General features: G+C 41.0%; 2 protein-coding genes across 4 annotated transcripts in view; one reads left to right on the plus strand and one right to left on the minus strand.

Moving 5' to 3' along the window:
- Positions 1-104: 104 nt before the first annotated feature.
- Positions 105-7257, minus strand: PEX13 (peroxisomal biogenesis factor 13). The gene is made up of 4 exons (XM_065059363.1): positions 7094-7257; positions 4222-4919; positions 3655-3780; positions 105-3238 (listed from the first exon to the last, which is right to left on the minus strand). The coding sequence occupies exons 1-4, from the start codon at positions 7165-7167 to the stop codon at positions 2943-2945; spliced, it is 1194 nt and encodes a 397-aa protein (XP_064915435.1). The 5' UTR covers positions 7168-7257; the 3' UTR covers positions 105-2942.
- Positions 7258-7308: 51 nt separating this feature from the next.
- Positions 7309-13745, plus strand: part of PUS10 (pseudouridine synthase 10) — a 29553-nt gene continuing 23116 nt past the window's right edge. Inside the window, exons 1-5 of one of the 3 annotated variants that reach the window (XM_065059358.1) lie at positions 7343-7427; positions 8017-8229; positions 9092-9228; positions 10724-10990; positions 12086-12172. In XM_065059358.1, coding sequence (XP_064915430.1) covers positions 9103-9228; positions 10724-10990; positions 12086-12172 — 480 coding nt within the window. In that variant the 5' untranslated portion in view covers positions 7343-7427; positions 8017-8229; positions 9092-9102. Of the gene's footprint in view, positions 7428-7562; positions 7583-8016; positions 8230-9091; positions 9229-10723; positions 10991-12085; positions 12173-13745 lie in introns of those variants that run through there. The other 2 variants (XM_065059360.1, XM_065059361.1) reach the window with 2 other exon arrangements.

Consider the following 13745-nt stretch of genomic DNA (forward strand, 5'->3'; position numbering starts at 1 on the left):
GTGAGAACAATCTTACTAGTTCAGTTGCAGTCTAGCTCCACAGAAAGAAAAGGTTTTGAACCTGTGCAAAAGAAGCAGAGAATTTGATTAAGTACTACTAGGCAAAAAGAGGATTTTAACTTTATTATTCAGAAACCTGAATGCGGGCGTGTTCATGTACTGCTAGCACCCAGAGAACCAGGCAAATCTGGCATCTGTCATTACTTTGGAGATTATTCAAGCATAAAACAGCTGGTGTACTGAACAGTATCAAAAAGATTAAAGTAAGATCAATCTAAAGTCTCATATAAACAAATGTCATGGGTCTGTTACAGACTTCTAGGTCTGCTACAGGTGTACAAGCAGCTTCAGAGAACAACATAAAAGTAACCCAGTTTGTACAGATATTGAAATAAGAGTTAATTGCCTATATGAGGAAGTTTAGCAGTATTTCGGCAGCATCTTTTCTGACCTCCTCTTCTACACACTCCAGTTGCAGCCACACCTGCTCCTTTCGGTCTCGTCACCTTTCCAAAGTTAGGCAAGTCTCAAGCAGCCTGTCAACCAGCCTCCCTTTATCAATCAGATGATGTTTTTCCTGACAGAAACACAGACAACGAAATTGCAGGACTCACATTTTTTTCCTGATGCTAGTTCGTGCATTAAAAGAAAAAAAAAAATCAAAATCTTAAAGCACAGTATAATTTTTCTTCATTAAATTTTAATACCCTTCTGCAATCAGTACAATTAATTGTGAGTTACGTAACTTCATTTCCTCAGAGCCTTCTTTTCCCATTAATGTAATCACAAGATTGAAAGGATCAAAATTCTTGTCAAGATTCAGCAGACACAGTTATGACAGTTAGCAACTGGTAGACTAAGTCAAACTACCATAAAGACAAGCCTGTTATTAATAACCTATCTTCCTACAAAAAGAATTATTTTCAAAATAGTATGACCTGAAAGTAAAATTTAACTCGTATTTCTAAAAATTAGGAGGATTTAAAGATTCTAACAAACATCATGGTACTGTCTTCCCAACTTGTGCTGAGCAGGAAAATAGAAATCTACTTGAATGGATACTCTACAAAAAGTTTGGGGTTTACTTACTCACTAACTTAAGAGACTATTCCTCTGATTGAAATCTTTCACTGACAGAAGAGAAGCTGAAAGTCCATTAATTAGATCTCACATAGTAAATTAATTCCCTCTATGAACACACACTGTAAGTAGAACTGTACACTTGATACCTCCTCTCCTTTTTTTCCTCTCTATATTTTATATTTCAGGATTGTTTGCTATTTTGATTTCAACAACAGACGTCATTTCCAAACACAGATAATTTTCTTCAATGCCCTGGTACACAGGGAAACGTCTCAAGAACCTGTTCTGCTTTAAACCTAGCAAGCCTTGTTTCAAGTTTCTCATTTGCCCTTTAAGTACTCCCTCCTTTTCCTCTGCACTTTAAGATCTAACAACCCATCAAAATTATTCTTTGCACCATGTCCCAATACCTGAGCACCACCACTCAAATTCTTGCTCTAATTATCTACCACGGGCATTCAGAGATTACTTTAAAATCCAAGGTTCCAGAATGATATCCATCTTTTCAGCCACTCTACCTCAAAAAAACTGTGCTCACTTCATTTTTTCTTTTCAGAGTTTTGATGTGGCGAGCAGAATTCTAAGAGCTCAAGGTCAGCAAATGCAATTAAAGTAAAAATACTGAAAGCTTTGCTAACACATAATGGGTGTTGAAGATCTCTGTAGAAACAGTCAAACTGAAACTACTGCATCAATTAAGCAAAGGCACATGCTCTACTTTTCCTAATACTTTTCAATACCTTTAAAATAAAAAAGAAAAGCTATTTTAATCATTAAGACAAGCTTTAGTTATTTTACCCATTGCTCTAACCTTCAGCAGCTCAACATGTTTTACATACATACTACAAGGAAGAAAGTTTTAATTATCTTTGCTTCATTAAAAAAAACAAACCGAAACAAAAACCCAAATAGTACTTCAATACAGAACTCTCTAACACCAATATGAAGAAAATACTAAATACTCTGAACAGTCTTAATGTTTTTATGGCTTTTGATAAACCAGAGCCCTCCAATTTTATGGACAGATGCAAAATTTACCACCTGAAAGGCAGTATAAAGAGGTAACTCCAAGACCTCTGCTGAGACAATTAAGCAAGAAATGTTACTTTTTGGTGCCACTCAAATGAGGTTAAACTGCCCCCAGGCCATCGCTTTCCTACTGCACTAAAAGGCAGGATAGATATTTTGACATTCATATAGTAACAATAAGGAACAGAAGTACGTTGAGATGCAGATGGGAGTTGGTAAACTATTGATAGGCAGTTAACGAGCTGCAATAACAAAATAGCTAGGAGTGATGCAAAATTACGTGACCACGGAAGAAAATAACAATTGATAAGTGTGCTGGAAAAGTGCCTGACTGCAGGATACCCTTTATTCGAATGCTGTTTTAATAAACAAAAGAGAATTGGTTAGAACTACTGCTGAAGCCTCACTGCTCTTCCTTTGTAAACTGTATTTCTTTCCTCTTTCTTGCAAGTCCTATTTTTGTAAGAGCTAAGGTCTTTTTGACAGAAGCCCTACTTCTCACAAAAAGCAAGCAACAGTTTATCTCCGTAACAAACACAGGTTGGCAGCCCCTATCGCTTTTGTTTGCTTTGTTATAAATGCCTCAATTCTCCTCATTTTGGGATCTTCGAGCTGCTGCCAGGTGGTTGGGTAGAGTCACTAATGTACAGCCTCAGGTAGGTCAAAAATAAATACTACAAATTTGAGCAATCATTTCTTCATCCCTTCACCAGTCAGGAGCAGCAAGAACTGGTACAGACCCATCAGTGTTCCACTACAACACAGATTTTCGACAAACCCTAAGTTTTATCAACAAAGCAGAGTTCAGTCGCTTCCTTGATCAAAGTGCATTAGAGTTCCTGTTTCTCTCCACTAACCACGGTGGAGTCAGACGCAACAGGAACTTTACTACTTGCAGCAAAAACAGAATCAAAAGCAGCTTCCTGCTCCTCTAACGTCGCAGCAGCGGTGGATCCTCTAGCAGACGTGCTGGTAAACGCTGGCGGTTGCTCTGTAATCCTTTCCAGATCCACTGTTTTCCTACCTCTTCTTTTGCCCAGGATTTTGATGTAATTAGCTGGCACGAGTCCTGTTGTCTGGCCATCATAACTGGCCAAAAGCCAACCGCGGATTTTGGGTTGTTGTTCTGAAGAAGAAAAGGCAAATACGTTAAGTTACAAAACAATTCAAAACACATTGCAGTTGAGGCACAGATACACCAGTAGGCAGATAAAGAACAGCTCATCATGCAGAGAAAATAACCCTGTAATAAAAGGCAAAAACAAATTACTCCACAAGAGAAATGACTCAGCTCACATGAGGAAAAGGTAACCACAAAGCACTCCCTGAGTAACTTTAGGATGGTCATATCTCAGGGAAATTGAACAAACCTACTCAATAAGTTTTATTACAACACAAGTAATAACTTATGGAAAAAAAAAAATCAGTGTGGATGAGGAGTTTGGTCAAATAAGGTATAGCATTCTTTTTGTTTTCATTTTCAGACTCTAACAATACAACTACACATGTGATTAGAAAATAAATACAAAATTAAAAGTTTACCTTTGGGTGCTAATTTTAGCATGTCACCAGCACGGAAAGAAATTTCTTCTTCGGAGAGAGCATTGAAATCATATTCTGCTCTTCCAACTACGTGATCGTCTTCTCCACTCGCCCAGTTACTAGATACTGTTTCCAAAAAGAAATTAAAAGTTTAACTGCTTTGAATTATAAAGTTGCTTGTTTTTTTCAAAAGGAAAATGAAGAAAACACTTTGTCGTCCTTGCTAAAACTTTTCCAATAGCGCACTCACAAGAGTAACAAACAAAGCGTGATTTGTTGAGTCATTCCAACCCATACTTTATCCCCCATCCCAACTGCCACAGCTACTAGAAAGGAGAAATAGAAAGCAACCATGATTTTGGAATCACACAAAGCTTACCATGAAACTACAACCTAATTCAACAGGATACTTAAACAGGCTGACACTTTTATCACATGCCTAAAATTTAGTATTCTACCTCAGTATCTATTAACTTCTATTACTGTAGTATAACATTAATCGTTACACATTGATAGCAAAAGGAACAACATATGCTGCACTTCTCTTGTGCTGCAGATCATCTTTACCTGTTTCTTCATCGCTGTACGTAGAAAGCAGTTTCCAAATCAGATAGGGACCTCCCATTATAACAGCAAAGAACAAGAAAATGGGCCAAGACTTTGCAGAGTTGGCCGCCTTGTCTTCAATGCCAACACGAGCTACTGTCCCCCCACTTTCAGCCCACAAATCCTCATTCTCAGAGCTCTTCCGCAGACCTAGTAATTGCTGCAGGCGCTGGTAGAGAAACCTTATAGTTCTCACTAAAGCAAAAGCTGAAAACACCTTTGTGAAGTGTACTTTGAGGCGGGAGAAGTGATTCGCTACATCCAACACAGCTCTGAAACTGTTGTACACCGCTGAAAAGGTGGCATCCATCATCATGCTGACCGAGGCAAACGCGTGCACGATACTCTCAATGGACTGAAATGCTCCTCTGCTGCTCTCTTCAGCCTGCTGAACAAACCTGCTGGGAGGAATATCATCTGTACGAAAGCGGTTATAACCCAAACCGCCGTATCCGTAACTGTAAGGACTATAGCTTCCATAAAAAGAGGTTCCATATGAACCATAGCCTGGAGAAAACGAACTACTATACGCTGGCCTGAAAGTGCTCAGGCTACTGCTTCCCGTTTGGTGGGACGGTCTTGGCAAAATAGGCGGAGGTATTCGTGCAACTGTGGGTTGTCCAGGCCTGGTCAGTAGGTTGTCACCCAAGTCAGGAGACCTAAACAAGTTCAGACAAACAAGATCAGTACTCAAAAGGAATAGATCTTTGCATTTTCCCAGAGTTCTTGGCTAACTATATAAATATGACAGTGCGTTTCAGTAGGGAACCTGGTAGCTAATCACTCAGTACCTTGCACAATGTTTGTGAAAAGTAAAAACTCTAGTCAGGAAATACAGGTCTTTTGAGGAAAAAAAAACAAACACCATAATGGGATACTCAGTGTAAATGTGGAACCACAGCATATCCGAAACATACACATGGAAAAATGTTCAGTTTATTTATTGTATTGACCAAGAAAGCACGAAACACTACATCCATGCTGGATCCATCAAACCTGATGCTGCAATACCTAGGTTATTCTTCTGCACACAAGAGACTCTCATGTGCACTACCAAGAATATCTACGAACTTTGCAATCTGAAATATTTATTTCCAATATTTGTTCTCAGCTCTTCCATATAACGAGCCAATGCTACAGCGGGACAGAAGCCTGAGAGCTCCTTTGAAACTACCCTTAGAGAAAAGGGTGAGCGACCTATTTGAGAATCCAAGGAATTACACAGCAACATATGCAAGGGCTTTGGGTCCCCTAATTTCCCCTCTCCGCAAAGTATCTAATCACATCTAGGGATAGAATCTATTACCATTAATAGCTGGAAGAAAGAGGCTTTATGAGTCAACTATTCATTTTCAATTTAGTGAACTTTTATTCCTTCATATGCCTGAAGGTTTGAGTCATTTTACCTACGCTCGTCGTAATAACACCCTTCAAGTACTGATATTTTAATTATGACAAGTAGCTGTCCAATGTTTGCTGTTTCATTAATAATCTAATCACATATTATCATCCTAAAAGCCAAACATTTTGGTCATTTCCCATGCTTACTGCCTCATCCCATGACTTCCCACTCTGTAGTCCATTAAATTCACAGGAAAAAAAACCCAAACCAGAAGAAGTCCGGTTTGAATTGCTACAAAGCTGCTTTTTTCTGCTTTGCTTTCAATGTGAAGCATCCCTGCTATACTAGTTCTGTATAAGGGAGGGAACAAATTCCTCTTAGCAAAACTGACAGGTTTCCACAGCAAAGAACAATATTTACATCTTTACACTGTTCATTTTTTCCATCATAGCCTTTAACTCTTAACAGTTAAAAACAGAAGCAAAAAAAAATTGTTATCACAGAAAATAGAGGTATCAAAACGACACCTCCCTCCCCAACAGACAACTTAGGACACCTCACTTTAAAGCTTCTTGAAGCAATTTTAAATGAGCCAGATAACCCCACCAAGAAGAATTAACATCAGACTTCTTGCTCTGCCAGCTTCATCAAGTTTTCGATGAACGCTGAGTCTCGGGCCAACCTTTTGCCCAGTTCCAGCTCAGTCCAATTGCAATCGCAAGCACCAAGCGAAAAACAAGAGTGATCTTCAACCGCCACGCTTTCCTCTTTCTCTGGTTAAAAAGAAGGAGCTCACAAACGCTTTCTGTACCACATCAGGTTGGATTTTCTGGAAAAAGTGACACGCACATGTAGCTTTTCCAGTTCCTGGGGCGGTCACACAGCTTCTCCCCCACTCACACACCTTCATCACCCCCAGGAACGGGCATTTCACCGCATTAAACACGCGGCTTTCCACAGACACACGCAGGTGGGTTTTCAGAAGCCTCTCACTCCCTCTCCTCACTGAGAAGGGGAATTCACCACAAATCCCCCAACAAGGCAATTCAGACAATTAAATTAGACAGTATTGCCTAAAAATAAAACAGTTTCAAAACACCTATGAGGCCTTGGTAGCTATTTTTAAAATGTTCTTTAAGCTCCAACGATTGTTTGCTGCTACTTTAACTACAGTCATGCTGAACAAAGCTATAGCTAAATGGAAAGTTAAATGTATTCACGAGGTGTCAATGTCTACATCTTGTTATTTGCAGTCTCTCAGAGAAAGCCAAAGTAACTACACATAGCGCGATGCCAGAAACTGGCCACAAACCACCCCAGGAATAACCCACCCCCCCGGGCCACCCAAACCAACACCCCCCCGGCTCCGCTCGGCCACCGGCGCTGCCCGGCCGGGCCCGACCTTTGAGCTCGCCTCAGGGGAGCAGGCCCAGGCGGGAGGCCCGGCCGCCCTGAGCGGGGCGAACACCCAACCCCGCCACAGAGACTCACTGGAAGGCCGGCGTCACGGTGCCCGCCAGCCGCCGGTTCTCCCAGGGCTTGGGAGGCGGCGGCTGCGACGCCATGTCCGCCTGGCTGCGGGCCCCGCTGTACCCGGCCCGGCCCGGCCCGACCCGGCCCGGCCCGGCCCGCCGCGCTCCTCCGCCCGCCCGCCCACCGGCAGGCGCGACACGGGAGCGCCGAGCTATCCAATCACGCGGCGCTGGGGCACGGCTGCGCGCCGCGCCCCCTCATCGATGCGCTCCGCCTCGCCGTTGAGCGCGTCTGTGCCGGCTCCGCACGCCGCCCGGGACGGGGGGCGAGGCCCCGAGTGCGGCGCCGTGAGGTGATTGCGGCTCCCGGGGAGCGGGGCGGGGGGGGGCGGCATCCCGGGGCCCATCCGCGGCGCCTCCGCTCTCCGGCGGGAGGGCAGCGCTGTGCTTGAGCGATCCCCGTTCCCCCCTCCCGATCTCCCCGGTTCATCCCGCGCGCGGCGCCTCAGTGAGGGGCTGTAACGGTTCTAACGGTCGCGGCGCAAGTTTGTGTGTGTGTGTGTGTGTGAGAGAGAGGGGGGGTTATGGGCTTCCCTCCCCGACACCTGAGGTGGCCGGGCCGGGCAGCGCTGCCCCGTGGCTGTCGCGACATGCCTGTTGTCGCGGCATGACACGCCTGTTGTCGCGGGGGTGGCGGGAATCGCGTCACCTTCCGGGGAAGCGGCTCCGTGGGCACCGGTGCCGTCCCGGCCGGGCTGCGGGTGTTCAGCGCCCCGGAACCGGCCTTAAAGCCGTTTTCTTAGGAGTTTTTTTAATTATGCTTTTTTTTCCTTAAATCTCTTGGCTCAGACCATGGTACCGTGAAACATCTTGGCAATATTTAAGTCTCCTGCAGCCGAATCGAGCTAACGGTGACTTAAAATTACATTTATCTGTTTGCAGGAGCTAAGCCTCAAACAATATCAAGTGGTTCATCCGTCAGTAGGTGTTTTGGAATTGTGTGTGGAGTTCCTTACCGAAGGATGTAGAGGCAAAAGAATTTTCAAAGAGACACTGGAGAAGGATTGGAGGAAAGATCTGTCAAGTTTTACCCGACACACAAACCACACCTGGTCAAAGAAATCCCCCAAACCAGAAATAACTGGAGGCAGAGAGGTATATGTCCCGCACACACGTATTTTCCCGTGTATCCCCGCTTTGGGTGACAGTAGAATAGTGGAACCTTTGTTATGAGGAGCTGTGGTTATTCCTATGTGCCTCCTAAATTTTGCCAGAGCACCTCTCTCTTTTTCCGTATTTTTTAAAAATTCAGGTACTTAAGTTTGTTGAGAGTTCATTATTAAATTTCGGCCAAATAAATTAGTCTCCTCGAAAGTTCTGGGCAGGGAGAGCAACAGGAAACCAAATGAGCCATAATCTTTTGTGAAAACAAACAAACCAACCAACACCACCCACATTATGAGATCTCTCAGTCCTATATTTGAGATGGGAAGTAAGAAATCTCAAAAAAATGAAGGGACCAAGGGATAGAAGAGAATTAGTTTGTCTATAGGGCTTCGTATGACAAAAGAAGACGGCATCTGGGTTTTTGGTTTGGTTTGTTTTTTTTCCTGTGATTTTAACAGATTGATTTATTTAGTTGCTGCAATATTAGAAGGAATTTCCATTTTATGTTGAGATTGCTACATTTTAGCTCCACCCGCATTCTCCATTCAGCAAAAAATAACATGGCGTGTAATGCACTTTATCTAAGATAAAATTCTGGGTAAAAGCTGAGCATACCTTTGCAGAACTCTTGACCTCAGCTTTTTCTGAGAAGTACAGAAGTCCGTGGTCTTTTTAGGTTGGTCTCCCAATTCTGTTGTGCTTTTCATCTATTACAAACACATATCCTAAACTTTCTTTAGAGGACAAATCTAAATCCAGTGATTCTAAATACGGCACAGTTGAGTGAGTTCTTTTATTGTGGAATTGCTGAGTTCTGTCTATTCTAAGCAATTTTTTCTTTTAATTTTAGAGTTATCCAGGATGTCTTCACTAACAGAAAAGGACAGACCCATTGTTCAGCTGTTACTGAACACTGGCACTTGCCCACGATGTATTTTGAGGTTCTGCTGCGTGGGATCACAGACACTGTATAGACGTCCATACAAGGTTTGTTCTTTGTATTCCTGATTAGAATGTGTGAACATATGGATGCAGTGTTCTTTGTGCTACCTTGGAGGAGAAGGTTGTTGCATTCTTGTGCTCTTTGCTTGAGAGGAAAATGCTTTGCAAAATGAGTTATGAAAAATGCCGCTACACTGTGCAATGTTGAGAAGCTGCAAGGATTATACAATATAGCAATTGTGGGTTAAATGTTAAGTTTGGCTGTAAAAGTTGCTGTATATTCCCTGAAAACACCAGAATGCGTCAGCTTTCTGCACATGCCTCTATCACTTTTGAAGCAGAGCAGCTATGATTATTTCTTCCGTTCTTTTTCCTTTAATGTAATAAGTAGTAAAGGGGTGCAGGCAGTGCAGCTCTTGCAAAGGAGGAACCATCTATGCTACAACATTTTGCCTTATCCTTCTTTCAGTAGGGTTGGCAGGGGAACATAACTGAAGATTACGGAGCACATGTTGAGGATAAATCTTCCTTTTTCAATCAGTCAAACACAGTGCTATTAAGCATCCTTCTTAGCTGACTTTAGTGCTGAAATTCAGTGTTCTTCAAACTTTTCCTAGCTGCGCACAATCATTCTTGCCTTTGTTCTTGTATTTGATACTCCTCTCATTGTGTAGGCTAAACAAACATCCCCATTTACCTGGTCTAACCCCTTCTCTTTATTCTTGCGTCTTCTGGTGTCTGTCTCAATTGTTTCAGCTTCGTTCCAGTTTAGACTCTCCCAAATTAATTCTTAATATCTTTGTTCTTGATCCTTTTCCATTTGCTATCAATCATTTGAGAAGTGTTCGTTCTGCATGCCATTTTTTATTCTTTTGCATCTCTACCTAATTTTCCTCTGAGTTGCAACAACACAGCAACTGCTGTCTTTGTGACCAAAGACCTTTTAATAAATCTTTCTTTCTGAACGATGTCTAGCTTCTGTCTCTCATCCGTCCTAAAATTCAGAGATGTGCAATTAATTCTTCTCTCTCCTCACCAGCACATCCTTTAATTTTTGTAGGCTTCTCTCTTTATATGAAGTTCTTCCTCTATGTATTTAATTTCACTGTCAATTGTATCTGCTCTCATTTTCTTCTCATAGTCCACTAGCCAACTTTCTTCCTAGTTGTCTGGGATAACAGAGTTGGAGGAATTAAATTCTAACAATCTAAATGACAAAAAGACAATAAACATGTATTTTCATTGAATAGTAATGGGGTCAAAGATAAATGCATTTCTGCAAATCAGGTCTGGAAAATGTTTTCACTATTCTGGAATGTTAAAGCAAAATTCAATTTCTCTGGATAGTATTTTGAGAGAAATACAGCTTGGAGCTTTTTAATTGTGTAGATGTCTTTTGGCAGAAACTCCAGGTTATTAATTACATAAACTAAGGCTAAACTGGAATGGTTAGTACTGCCTTTTAGAATGGTGTTCGTAAGTGCTTGTTACAGCATTAGAGAAAGAGGCAGTAACAGTATGATTGCTGTGTTTGTGTTAGGATTTGATGAAGGATTTAAAAGAATTTCTGAAAAATAATCAAGAAAAAGAAGATACAGTTTGTTTTGACGCAGTTGACCCGCCTTGTAAGAGAATCAGACTTGAACACACGGAGGAAGGGCCTGACGATCTGAACCACAATGGAGCACTCCGGCAGATTCCTTCGGGTAACGGTGAAAATAATGCAACGGAGAACTCGGCTGTGAAGGTGTGCAATGTGTGTTTGGGAGTTCTTCAGGAGTTCTGTGAGGCTGACTTTGTTAAAAAGGTAACTAACCAGTATTTAAGCTTTATGTGTACTTTTGTTGGAGCTCGTGTAGGTTGGGGCCTCAGATTAAAAAACACTATGCAGTTAAACAATTGAAAGAGACTGGAAAACAAAAGGAAAAAAATACCTATTTTGAATATTTGAAATGTAGATGGCGCCACTCAACTACACACTGCTCCTTCACAATGTGCAGCTGGAAAAAGCATTTGTCAGTGTCACCATATTCTCCCCAGGCCTTGTCGTAATGTAACGTTTTAAAAAATAGCAGTACAGGTGCAATGGAATGACTGCTAGGAGCACATTTTCCTAAGGAAAGGACTAATTGATACGTAGTTACGTGAATTTAGGAGATAACCTGAGGTTCAGCTGCTTAGATTACCAGGAAAACCTCACTGTAAGTGGTGACTTTTTTTAGATGAAGGGAAAAGAAGGAGGCATCAAATGCTGTGCTCCTCAGCTTAACTACACGTTCCTAATATAGCATGAGTCTTTACCGTGTGCTACTTAGAAAGCCACAGGGGAAGAAAATGTTTTTGATACAACAGACTGTAAATAATGGAGAAAATACAACTTAGGAGAGAATATAGGCATAATGAGTGTTGCAAATACAATCTCTGAGCAATAAAATTGCTTATGTGACAAGCTGAAATATCAGCTGGAAAAGTCACGCTTGTGTTTGAGATGTTTAACAGAATTGGCTTAATAGCGTGAATATATTTTAAAATGGGACTAAACAGAAAGCATAGTATATAGTTTCTGCATTGTGGTACATGATGTTTCTTTTTTGTTTCTGTTGGCAGAGTATATAAATCTTTGCAGGATCCACTTGTAAGACATGTTTCAGAGTTACATTCTTGAGTGGCAATGGAAAATCTGACAGCGTTTGTTAAGGCACCACAAAAAAGTGCTTATTTTATAAAGAAATTTCATTATCTGAGATGCTGATTTCACCTCGAAAGCTCAGAGTCAGTCTTTGTTAACATTCACATGGATTTGCAGTGATAACACTAGAATAAAGAATATCCTAAAAGGTTATCGACTCAGTTCCATTGCTTTGTTTTAATATTTAATATTTAATATTAATTTCTCTTGCAGGTGTGCCGAAAGGTTACATCTGCTGACTACCAGTTCACTAGTTTTGTATTTTCTGTGTCACTACCCCCACAGCTGTCTGTCAGGGAGGTAAGCATTTACAGATATTTCTTCATACCTTCAATGCTTATTATAGAAAATAACTGTGGAATTTACAAGCTGGGGGTGGTTTGATTTTTAATTACTATTGTTTAAAAAAGCCAAAACCACGTGCCAGAAGCAAAATCTCCTTTTTGGTGAGTATTATTTTAATTAATAAAGTGTCTGAGTCACTTCAGTTTTCAGTTAGCCCAGGAGTTACTTTACATCTGAAATTCTAAAAGGAGTTTCTTTAAACCCTCGGTGTATTGTTCCCTTTGGTACAGATGCCAGCTCTGCTTTGTGGATCTTCTCGGAGAGGAAACTGCACAGCTGGTGCCTTTCCTGAAATAAATGATAATTGGTAGCGCAGAATACAAATGAAGGAATTTGAAGATGAACTCTTTAACTGTTCAGCATTTTAAATGATGTGAAAATATACATTTTAATAGTCACCTGTCTTGGGCATTGTTGAAAGTCTAGAACTGTAAAACTAGAGTTCATAGCAGTTGTAAAACTAGTGATTTTGACAGCAATTTTAATCAAACTTAAATTGTTTACATTTCAGTCGTTTAATTACAGAGGATAATGATTATATGGAGGAGTGTATAACCCTGTTTTTTTTAATGGAGGGAGAATACTAAGCATAGTGTAAATTGATCAATGACATGACAATTTTTGCTTAGTTGTGAGATGTTTTACAATGTTCCCCTGCTTTCTGATATAAAGTAATGCAAAAATACTATTTTCAAGTGCAATGTGTAAGTCTTTACGATAGATGCCTCCTATGGTAAGATGTAGTGGAAGCTTCACTGAACATGGCAGAAACAAGTGTAGGTCTTCTTGGATTTATATATAGACCTATGATGTGGTCTGTTCTCATCTCACGTGGTTTGGTTGTTAAATAAGCTACTACACTTTTAGTGTTGATTTTTACTGTTAGTTCTGGCATCTGGAGCAAATGCATTACGCTAACTTATATTCTTCTTCTAAGTCTACTCCGACGTAAGATTCTCTACTTCCCATCTGAAATTAAGCATAGTTAGTGTATTTGCTTCAGCTGCCACTACGTCTGGTATAATAATACCAGAACAAATTTTTTGTTGTCATCCAAAAAATGGTATATTTCAAAAAACACGCTTTCAGGCTAGATGAAGTATATGGATGCATGCATGTGTGCCAATAATGTTCTGTAAAACTCCAAATGTAGGTCAGACTTACTCCAACTTTATGCCTGGTATAAGCTTAGATGCTTTAAAAAAAAGAGGATTCACCTTATTTTTAGGGTACTATTGATCAGTTCTTCTCTTTTTCCAGTCTACCTTTGCTCATCATTACTGAGACCTCCCCTACTCCATTCATTAGAGCCTCGATGAGCAAAACCAGAGTCATGCACGGAATCTTTTGGCTCGAGTCCCAGCTGCAATTCCCATCTTATCAGGCTCTTAATACATTTCCATTATGCATCTTTAGCGTGACAGCTATAGTTTATCTTGCTTAAAAATATCTTTTTTTTGCCATAGGACAGCTATATAACGGTGGAGGTGAGGAAAGAAAAATTGGATGCTACTGTTCTTTCTTACTC

Source organism: Columba livia, chromosome 3 (assembly GCF_036013475.1).
Source record: "Columba livia isolate bColLiv1 breed racing homer chromosome 3, bColLiv1.pat.W.v2, whole genome shotgun sequence".
NCBI lineage: Eukaryota > Metazoa > Chordata > Aves > Columbiformes > Columbidae > Columba > Columba livia.

What these genes read in the sequence shown, in the direction of transcription:
- PEX13 (XM_065059363.1), bottom strand. Translation starts at nt 7,167, where the DNA reads ATGGCGTCGCAGCCGCCGCCTCCCAAGCCCTGGGAGAACCGGCGGCTG. An exon ending in ACCGTGACGCCGGCCTTCCA is followed by an intron (nt 4,920 to 7,093) that starts GTGAGTCTCTGT and finishes GAACTTGTTTAG; the next exon opens with GTCTCCTGACTTGGGTGACA. An exon ending in GTACAGCGATGAAGAAACAG is followed by an intron (nt 3,781 to 4,221) that starts GTAAAGATGATC and finishes TTTTGGAAACAG; the next exon opens with TATCTAGTAACTGGGCGAGT.